Consider the following 11,551-nt stretch of genomic DNA (forward strand, 5'->3'; position numbering starts at 1 on the left):
GTATAATTTTTCAAATAGCGTTAACTGAAAATCGCGTTAATCGAAGTCATGTTATGCGAGGCCTGGCTGTATTTTAAATGTAATTTCCAAGGGGAATTCAAAAAAAAAAAAAAAATCACTATAAAAGGAGTTCGTTAAACAGAAGTCCGACTAAGTAATTTAGAATTCTAAAAATGGTTATAAAGTTTTATATAGAAAATAACTTATTAATAGACAGTGAAAAATGCAAATTTAGTTAAATTAAAGAAATACAGTTAATTATGAATACATTTTAGAACTTCTCTTTTAAACCTGTGATTTTTACAAAAAAATTAAATCTGTTTTATTAAGAGATGGAAATTTCATACAATTTGTTCTATATTTATTCTTTCTTTAATAAATGTTAGTCTTGCAATGGTTTAATGGGACAGTTGAAATTGATAGATATTTACTTATAGATGCCACTGGAAATAACGCGCAGTTTTGTAGAAAACAGAGATGGCACATATGATGTTTGTGAACCTCCCAAAGACGAAATGGAAGTATTGGCAGAGAGTTTTAGAAAAACTGAAAATACTCCACTCATTAAACCATTTGAACTGAAAACATTTTTGAAAGTTGGTATGTATGTACGTACTTTTCACTCTTTAAGTCAGAGTAGTATTTAGTTTTTAATAGTTTTTATTTCTTACTTTACTTCATAAATATTTTTTATTTTCTGTGTAAAAAAAAATTTTTTTATATATATATGAATATATATATTTTTTTTTATGAAAACCCCAAACACAAGAGGTATTATATTAATATAATTTCTTCATAATCAGTACCTATTTATATATTTAATTTTAATATATGTGCATGTTTTTTCATGTTAAAGAATTTTTTTATTATCCCGATTTTTTATTATGTCAATGATATACAGGAATTTTTCTAGCAGGAGGTCATTATCCCCTTGTATAAGGCAATGGTCAGGCCACGCCTTGAGTACTGTATACAGGTCTGGAGGCCTCGTTTTAAGAAGGATGTAGAGCTGTTGGAACGAGTACAGAGAAGGGCAACAAAATTAGTGAATGAAACAAAGGGTTGCTCTTATGAAGAAAGGCTTAAGTTTTGCAAATAACAGTGTCTGGAGACTAGGCACCTGTGAGGTGATCTGATTGAGGTGTTAAAGCCTTGAATGGTTTGAGCATGCTCAATGCTGATGGGATTCTTCCTCTTGCTCAGAATAATCACCTGAGAGGACATAAATTCAAATTGAGGAAAGATAGATGTAGGATAGATGTGCAGAAGTTTGCCTTTAGGCAGCAGGTAGTTGGTTGGTGGAACAGACTTCCATCCTTTATTGTTGTGGAAGTTGATAGCCTAAATAAATTTAAGGCTGAGCTGGACAGGTATTTGGAATGAATGGAGGGGTGAAATGGGAGCATTTTTTTTTTGTTTTTTTTTTGGCTGATGCTGAATAAGCTTGCTTTCTTGCTTCATATGGTAATATTATAAAAATCAAACTATTACAAAAAAAAAAAAAAAAAAACATCAAAATAAACTTTACACTATACTAAATAACCTCTGAAATCCTCCTCTACTGCACTAATCCCCTCTTATCTATAATTCTTTGTAATCGATATGAAGAGCACCAACAAAGCTTGTCTGCTAGCCATGAATGCCAACAGTCGAAAGTCAAGTTTATCCATAGCAGCAACTTTCCGTTAATGCCATACTGCTCTAATTTGTACAGCAATGCTCCATGTGCAACAATCAAAAGCCTTTCTGAAATCCAAGTGCAGTCGATTCCGGTTATTTGGGACACATCGGGAATAGTGCATTTTGGCCCAATTAAGTGGCTGCCCCAATTATGTGAAGTTTCACATAAATAGTAAAAAATGCAGTCCCCCCCCCCCACTGCTGCTTTACAATTGAGTCTCTGTACGATCAAATCACATTACGATGGACTCGCCATAGTAAAGTACCATTCACTATACAATATGTAGTAAGTGCTTTTCATTTTGATCACGTTTTATGTATTGAATTTTAATTCTACTAAACAGCAATTCTAATTAGCGAAAATATGAGGAATATTATCTACAGGCTATAAAAGTAAAGAGATATTAATTACATATTTACACTTTATTACTTTACCAATTAAAAAATTAAATGATACGTGAAAATCAAAAGAATATTTTCCACAGGTTAGCAAAATAAAAATAAATTTATGCTTGCATGCATAGCTTAATTAATACCTACTGTAATATGTACATACTAATTAGTTATTTCTGTTCACTAACATTTGTGGGTGGGGGTTAAAATTTAACACAGTAAAAAAGATAAGCAATCAATAACAAAGCACATGGCACACACAAATCGCAAGTAACACAATACACGCAAGTGAGTATGGAGTAACAAGTTACGAAGCTTAAAAAATAGGAATGAAGAAAAAATTCTGAAATTTTATTTTTTTATATGATTGAAGATTTCATAGAAGTGTAAACACATTTCACCATAATAGCTTAAAAACCCACAGAATTCCAGGTGTCGGTATTATCACAAATTCAATAAGATTGAGTTTACCATCTGTTTATAATAGATTGCACTAACAGAAAAGCCCAATAAACTGCTAATTGTTTTATGGTTGTGATCTCCAGAAATATGACCGGACAATGTGGTATGGTCAGAGACAATCGTAGGATAGTCTTGAGTGCTGCGGTCTCCTGCCAATATTAAATGGCATGTTGTCCCAATTAAGCAAAGTAAACCCTGACTTTTTTCTTGATTGGGTTCTGTTCTTCAAGGTTTGTCCCAAATACACAGCTGCCCCAATTAACCAGTGGTCCAAATAACCGGAAGCCACTGTATATGATATCAAAATTATTTTTTGCATCCAGTTCCTTTGTGACAACATTGTAGCATCCAATCAAATTGGTCAGACAAGACTTCCACTTAACAAACCCATGCTGTCTAAACTATAACTGCAGCTTTGTGTAGATGATCCTGCAATGCTTCTTTAACCAGTGACTCCATTATTTTCCCCAGAACAGAAGTTAAACTAACAGGTCTGTAATTACTTTTGTCACCCTATGATCCCCCTTCATGATTTGAGGATACATTTGCACATCTCCAGTCTGTGGAGACCTTCCCTGAATCCAAGGATGCTCTCATATTATGGCTAAGAGTTTGCTTTCTTCCTTTGCTCCCTCCTTTAATATAACTGCATAGAATCCATCCACCCCAGGTGCCATTCTTATGTGTAACTTCAACAATTTCTTCTCCACTTTGCTCTCGTTTATTACAAAACATTTAACTCTCTGTTAGAGTTTGATTAACTTCTGGCCTCCACTTCCCTACACAATTCCTCATGTGTGAATGTAGATGCAAAATATTCATTGTTTTTCAGCTATCTGAGCAGGATCATCAACAGTTGAACCATCAGTATAAAGTGGAACAATCTGATTCATCCCCTCCATTCTAGTTTACATAATTAAAGAAGTCTTTGCTGGTTTTCTTTGCACCCTTGGGTAAAAATTTCTCATATCTACCTTCGCTTGCCTAACCTCCTTTGTGATGTGATTACAGATTAGCTTATATATACCATTGGCTTCTGTGTCACCTAATAATTTTATATGCATCCCATGCATTTTTATTGTATTAGGCTGTCCCAGCCAGCTTTCCTGGCATCTCTGCCACTAATCACAATACTCTACAGATATTGAGAGACTTACATCACTAATTCCCACTCTATTACAAGATATTGAAGTTCTGCACTTCATGTTCCCACACAAGTATAAGACATTGAAGAGCTGCAGTTCATATAAAATGAATTTTGAGTCCCTGCTTCGGAAAGTATCTAGTGCAAAATTGCTGTCAGTGCATACAATTATTTCAATGTAATGTCCAGTCTGAGAAAGAAAAGTCTCTTTTTAATAAATGAAATATTACCCGGAAAGCTGAATTCCACACCAAGGAAGTATTCTCCAAAGTAAATTGCAGTCTGGCCGGAAAAGTATTTTCATCAGTAAATTGTAGCCAGAAGATGAACACAGATCTATTGCAAATGCATCATCTTCATAAGAATTGAAATATGCTTAGTTACAGGTTGACGTTTCCAGTCAACTCGTCCAGTACACCGACTTAAACGACCAATCAGTGATGAAATGCACAACCTGAATCACCTATCCTCATCGAGTACTCAGACTTGAAATACCACTCAGGGAAGCACCTGTCCTCGAATACTCCGCCTTGAAAGAGCACTCAGTGATGAAATAGCATTGTGCTAACTAGGTGCTTGTCTGGCCTATTTGTACTAGTCCTCTTGAATCATGATTATCTAGTAGCTGCCAAAGCTCATGCCTGCAGTATTCTGGAACCGCATCACACAGCTGTCATCCATAGCACAAGGAACTCCCTTGCTATAATATAATGATCGACAAATGAAACAGCTCACCTTAGGACATCACGTTGTAGGAACTGGTGACACCTGGGAATTACAATTTCAGTATGATTTAGCCAGAGGATCAACTCATGCAGCACGGATCATTCAAGAAAATGTTATAGGAGCTTTCACGGCATGGTTGAAATTGTTTTCAATATGATGTTGATGGTTCACATTTTAAGGAAGAAATAGTCCTTTACTACTGAAGAGGATGTTGGTTTTCATCTCCATAAAGGATACAATAGAATATGTGAGCTTTACACAAGTATCATCTGTGGTTAAATCACCTCTTCTGGTTTGATTGCCGCAGCTGGCAGAAACATTCTACATCTATAAGCTTGAGTCACGAAAAACATGAATGTGCTACATCCGTTTCACTCAAGAAAATTTGATGTGCCATGGAGGTACCAGCTAATTTTTTTATCAGCATTGTCCTTGCTCCATTTTCAGCAGAACTTGTCTCTTGAAAACTTGTACAGCAAAAGTTTGGAAAGCATTAAAGTCTGCCCTTGTCTTTAGTAGAAGGGCCTCACATCTAGAAGTCAGTGTTTGCACACTGGGTACTCTATCAATCAATTCCTCTTGTAGATCCTGGTAATCGGGGCACCTATACACAAGATGTACCCAGTCTTCTCTTTCTCCACAAGTACATGATGAACGTGCTGAAATACCTAAATCATTTAATTTTCCAAAGAAGGACCCATGTCCTGTAAGCAGGTACATTGAATATAGATTTGGTTGAAACCAACTTTGCATACCCTTCCCAAGCTGTTTAATGCTTGGAAGAAACTTTTTGGTTATTAAACCCTTGGTGCAGTTACATCTGTTTTGCCACTGATCAATAAGAAGGGTCCACAATTGTTTCCTCTCTTCATTATAACCATCATCAGTGAATTTCACTGACCAGGCTAGCCAGGTTGGTAAAGTGCCTGCCTGGCAACCCAAAGGTCGCGGGTTCGAATCCCGCCTCAGGCTTGGATCACAGTAAAATGCAAAAAACTTTAGGAGGTGCATTATGGCTACAGAAGCCGATGTGGCAACAACAAACAAAAAAAAAAAAAACAATGAATTTCAATTGATATCCGCTCATATAGCTGTCTGCGCCGCAGATAGAAGCACATTGATTTGCATACTAAGATCAAATCTAGCAGAAGCAGTACTGTTATCACCTGCAAGACCTCATTTGACACAGTCCTAAGGTGATATTTGTGGTTGATGGTATCATAAGGACAGAATTATAGGAGTATTACAGCATCAGCATTACAATACCATCAGCCTCACATACCTTACAAAGTTTAGTATGCGAGGCTGATGGTATTGTAAGGACAGGAAGTACCATGAAATGTCTGAGAATAATCTGTAATTCTTTAAGATGTTAAATGCAGATTACACTCCATACAGGTTTAAATGCTCATTATTTAAGGTTCATAAACCATTTTCATTATTTAAATAAATAAACTTTTTATGTATGGCTTTATTATTATAAAACCATACCATTATAACAGAAAGTAAGGTTTCTTTATTTTTGTTTATTTTGCCACACTCTTCAGTCAAGGGTGTGGTTAGTCATTTTTTCCAGAAGTCAAATTTTTAATTGAATCTATTGTTACTGACCCATTTTTCTGAATGTTCTTGAAAGGTGCTTGAAGTTATAGTCGGCATCAGAATTTTTTTTTTTTTTTTTTTTCTGCTAAGTATTTTTATAAGGGTTTGGTTGAAATGACTAACAATAGATTAAGACAGCAGTAGAATTTGGAACTTTAAATTCATGTGCTGATTTAAAAATCTTTATGCAAAATTTATAAATCGGTTCACTTGACTATGTTTAGCAGTTGATTACCTTTAATTAGCATTAGGTAAAAAAATAATCAGTACTAAAACTGTTCAGTATATATAAATATTGTAGGGTATTGATATATATCGATATTTCTAATTTTATTTCTTGCGCTCCATGTTTTTTTTTTTTTTTTTTTTTTTGCCCCCTATTTTTCCTTAGGTACGCTGTCTCCAGAACAGAAAGAACCCACGCCTTTTATCATTGAATGGATTCCAGATATTCTTCCAAAGTCCCACATTGGAGAGCTACGCATTAAATTTGAGTATGGTCACCAGAGAAATGGCCATGTGGAACATCGCCCTCCCTCACAACGTGTAATACATATTCAGCAGATTCAGGCATGACATTTTTTTTTTTATTTTTTTTTTTCTTCTCTCTCTCTCTCTCTCTCTCTCTCTCTCTCTCTCTCTCTCTCTCTCTCTCTCTCTCTCTCTCTCTCTCTCTCTCTCTCTCTCTCTCTCTCCATATTAGAAAAAAAAATCATGCATTGCTGCATCTTAAAAGCAGACTATTGCAATTGGTTTCATATAAAAATTTAGGTATGCATTCTGTCATAAGATGCCATACATTTTGAGAATGGCAACTTCAACCTGTATAAAATATGATTTACTTTAATTTTTACAAAAGCTATTTTATGTAAAAAACACACAGCTGTTTAGAAAAAAGACTGTAAATACTTTTTTAATTCCTTTATTTCTGTAATTAACAGAAGAATTATGTGAAAATTTGGCTCTGCTTTTATTCCATATGTACAGTAACATTTGTATATTTAGACTGCCTATTATATTTTTTTAAAAAATTACTTAATCATTAGCAAACACAATTATTCATTTTACTTCAATTTGAAATATATCTGAATAATTTGGAAGATATTTTGAATAGCATGCAGTTGTTATTCAGATATTAAATAATCGAATAAAATGCCATTATGATATTTACAACTATATACAGTAGAAACTCTTTTATGGCAGAGAATTATAAAAAATTTTATTTTCATTTAAAACATACATATACATTCAGTTACATAAAATCAGTAATGTTTAAATGATGAAATGTGACATGTAGATAATCCTCTACTTATTTTTTTATAAACATCACACCATTGTGGATTAGGCTATTGTTTGATGTAATGTAAAGCTGTATCGAGAGAATTTTTGGCAGCTGCATGAGAAATTTTTGGCCCTGGATTTCATTCAACTCTTTTTCATATTTAGATATTCATTTTCATATTTAATATCCATTTTCATTGTGGGTATGATTTTGGAATCATCCATACTTTAATTTTCCAAGAAATCATCACCAATTTTTGATAAACATTGCTGAATGTCTTCTTGCTGCTGGTGCTTCAGGCTCAGCTTTTTTTTTTTGCCATTTTTTTAGGTAATATCTTATAATTTAGACCTGTTTTTTTTTTTCTGTATTGTAGAGTTGTTCTCCAGTTTTCTCTGTTGATAAATGACCTTAAATCTTCTGTAAAGTTCAGCAACAATCTGATCAGTGGATAACCTCTCCCTGCTAATATTCAATACCTGAATACATAACATTTTTCCTAATGTCCACGCCATTCATCACATCATAAAACTTTCTGTAACATCAGGCTGTTGCTGTAAGACCAAGGTCTTTTCTTTGATCTTGCTTTTATGAGCCCACTAATTGGAGTTCCATGTCATCTTTCTTGCATAAACCACTGCCAAAGTTTTTGTCTACTATCTTTAATTTTGGTTCCTTTAAAGTTCAGCAAGAACATAATTACCCTTGTGAAACAAGCTGAGTGCAAAATCCTAGACCTTTATTTATTTTTTTCTAATCATTTGCAGTCAGTCATCTTGTCCTCACCTAATTCAACACTCTTTCTTTTACAGTCTCTCCTTTTTCTGAGTCTTTTCAGGGCTTCTACAGGGTTTTTTTTTTATGTAAACAACAATTCTCTTTTTTCACCTCTATTTAATTAAATTACTTAATATTTAATTAAATGATGTACTCTAATTACATAACACATAATTTTACTGGTACAAACATACAACTGACTCCTCAGGTAGCACACAACTCAGTAGGCAGTTGCAGTGTACTATAAACTTCTAGTTGCAAGCATACTGGGCTAGTGCCCGTGGATATGTACCATGAGGATCAGACAGTATGTTTTAAAGAGAGAAGGGGGAGACTATGGGTTAATTTGGTGAGTTGATTTAGCAGAGGTTAGTTGAGGGCTTCTACTATACCAAAATTCTCTTAAATTTTTATAAATTGTAATTGGATGCAAATCTTTAATGATGAATGTAATTTAACTTCAACAATAATTTGGGCAAGATGTATTTTTGAAACTGGTGCAAGTCAAACAGTTTTTGAATGAACATAATGGTGGTAGTGAAGTTTCTGATAATGGTGGTAGTGAGGTTTCCTGATTGGGAAGCTGTGAAAACTTTGCCCATATGTTATTTCAAAAATTGTGTAAATTGCACTAGTATTAAAAACTTATCTCAGATGGCTGCCAAAGCTGCAATAGCAGAATAGAACTTGCTGTGTATGTTTCTCAAACATATTCAAACATCAGAATTATAAACTGGGTAATGCTATTTTGGTCTTTTCAAAATTATGAAAAGTAGAAAGACTTTCTCATCCTCTCTTGTGTTTTCTGGCTGTCAGGACTACCTAGTAAATATAGTGATCTGAATACTCATAGCAGAATAAACCTTGTTATTATAGTTTTGCTTGTTGCACTATTTGTAAACAGATGACATAACCGAAAGGTTTAATTTCCTATTTATTTAAAAGATGCAAACAGTGTTATAGCAGCGTTACCTTTTAAATAAATAATAGATTAATCTTCAAATGACACCATATTTTTGAAAACAGTGCAGTAAACAAGGTTCATTCTGATATGAGCATTGTTATTGTATATTTTTCATATACTGTTAGCATATGTTTTTTGGCTTAAACAGGATTTAAGCTAGGCAGTTTTAACCCTGCCAACCACAAAAATATGTAAAGAGATAGGCCCTTCTATTTTTCATAATTTTGAAAAGGCTATTAACATTAGATATTTTTTAATTTTGAAGTTCTAACTTCATTACCATGTTTTTGTTATAATTGCCACTAGAGACCACAAGCTATCTAATGAGGGACCAATACGTCCTGAAACAGGCTTCCATAGCTGTGTCTGTGGTATTAAATAAATGTTCTTTTGACAAGGCCATTGACTGGAGAGTGATGAAATACTAAATTAATTTAGTCTGCCATAAACTTGTAGTTAACATGAGATTCATTCTGCTGTGAACATTAAGACTTGTATTTACTAGGCAGTTTAAACTCTGCCAGTCACATAAAAACATAAAAGCAGATGAGGAAGCACTCCTAATTTTCATAATTCTCAAACATACCAGTTCTTGTTTGCTTATCTACTTGCAATTGAAATTATACCGCCAATTTCAGTTGTTTAAAATTAATACCATAGGAGAGTATTTCTCAACCTTTTCGTTGCTGTGGCACACTTTTAAAGACATTAAAATTTTGCAGAACATTACACATAGCATTAGCAGAGGCACATGATACAAGATAGCAAGATTATACAGCACCGGCCAAAAAAAAAAAAAAAAATCCCACTTCACCCATCCATTTGCTCCAAAAGTCTACTTCTTCCTTGAATTTATTCAAGCTATCAACTTCCAAAACGACAGATGGAAGTTTGTTCCAGCAATCAACTACCCACAGGCTAAAAGCAAATTTCTACACATTTATTCTACAACTGTGTTTCCTCTGTTTGAGCCCCCTCAGGTTTGTAATTTGAGCAAGAGGCACAATCCCATCAGCATGGAGCCTGCTCAAACTATTCAAGGCCTTATACACCTCAGTCAGATCACCTTGCCAGTCCTGGTCTGCAGACACAGCAATTTGCAGAACTTAAGCCTTTCTTTGTAAGAGAACCCCCTTTGTTCCCCTCACCAGTTTTGTTGCCCTTCTCTGTACTCGTTCTAGCAACTTTACATCCTTTCTAAAATGTGGCCTGACCATTGCCTTATACAAAGTGATATAACCTCCTTATCCCTGCTATCAAAAGTCCTGTATACTGTATTATTGACAAATACCACAGCAGCTGCTCTGGCAGCCTCTCTGTATTGCTCAGAAAACTTCATATCTGACTACACAATTGCCCCCAAGTCTTTTTCACTCTCCACTACGCTGAGTGTAGTACCACAGTTGATACATTTCTCTGGGGTTACTGCTACTCATATGCAGTACTTTGCATTTGTCAATGTTAAACCTCAGTTGCCACTTCTCAGCCCATCTACCCAACTTTTCTGGATCCTGTCGCAGTAGCATACTGCCATTATTGTTATTAACAACCCTGTCACTGCCAACCTTTGTATCATCTGCAAACTTCGACTTTTAGCCTTATATACCTTCATCAATATCATTGATAAATATACAAAACAATGAGCCATACACCGAACCCTGGGGGTTCGGTGTTTGGCCCATAACATTAGTCCACGAAGAGCAGTGTCAATTCATTACCACTCTGTCTTCTTCTCAATCATCATTTTATCCATTGTAGCACAACTTGCCCTTGATTCCATACTGTTCCAGTTTGTACAGTAGTCTTCCATGTGCAACAGTATCAAAAGCTTTCCTGTAATCCCAAGTATATGATATTAAAATTATATTTTGCATCCAGTTCCTTTGTGACGACATCATAGTATCCAATCAAATTGGTCAGACAAGACTTCCACTTAACAAACCCATTCTGTCTGAACTATAACTGCAGCCTTGTATAGATGATCCTGCAGTGCTTCTTTAACCAGTGACTCCATTATTTTCTCCAGAACAGTAGTTAAACTAACAGGTCTGTAATTACTTGTTTCACCTTTTGATCCCCATTTATGAATTGGAGATACATTTGCACATCTCCAGTCTGTGGGGACCTTCCCTGAATCCAGGGATGCTCTCATAATTATGGCTAAGAGTTTGCTTTCTTCCTTTGCTCCCTCCTTTAATATAACTGGCTAGAACCCATCCACCCCATGTGCCATTCTTATGTGTAACTTCAACAATTTCTTCTCCACTTTGCTCTCATTTATTACAAAATCATTTAACTCTCTGTTAGAGTTTGATTAACTTCTGGCCACCACTTTCCTACAGAATTCCTCATGTGTGAATGTAGATGCAAAATATTCATTGTTTGTCAACTATCTGAGCAGGATCATCAACAGTTGAACCATCAGTATAAAGTGGACCAACCTGATTCAGCACCTTCTAGAGTTTATATAAGTAAAGAAGTCTTTGCTGTTTATATAAGTAAAGAAGTCTTTGCTGTTTTC

At 34.8% G+C, this 11,551-nt stretch overlaps 1 protein-coding gene across 4 annotated transcripts in view; it reads left to right on the plus strand.

The window, feature by feature from the left end:
* Positions 1 to 6,602, plus strand: part of LOC150083310 (uncharacterized protein C2orf42 homolog) — a 191,033-nt gene extending 184,431 nt beyond the window's left edge. For 3 of the 4 annotated variants that reach the window (XM_090377168.1, XM_090377167.1, XM_090377170.1), the window contains 2 exons: positions 438 to 600; positions 6,399 to 6,602. In XM_090377168.1, the coding sequence (XP_090233294.1) occupies positions 438 to 600; positions 6,399 to 6,583 (348 nt within the window). In that variant the 3' untranslated portion in view covers positions 6,584 to 6,602. Of the gene's footprint in view, positions 1 to 437; positions 609 to 6,398 lie in introns of all 4 variants that reach the window. The other variant, XM_090377169.1, reaches the window with a different exon arrangement.
* The last annotated feature ends 4,949 nt before the right edge of the window (positions 6,603 to 11,551 follow it).

This window comes from Mastigoproctus giganteus, chromosome 7 (genome assembly GCF_048544385.1).
Source record: "Mastigoproctus giganteus isolate SK-2022 chromosome 7, ASM4854438v1, whole genome shotgun sequence".
Lineage (NCBI taxonomy): Eukaryota > Metazoa > Arthropoda > Arachnida > Uropygi > Thelyphonidae > Mastigoproctus > Mastigoproctus giganteus.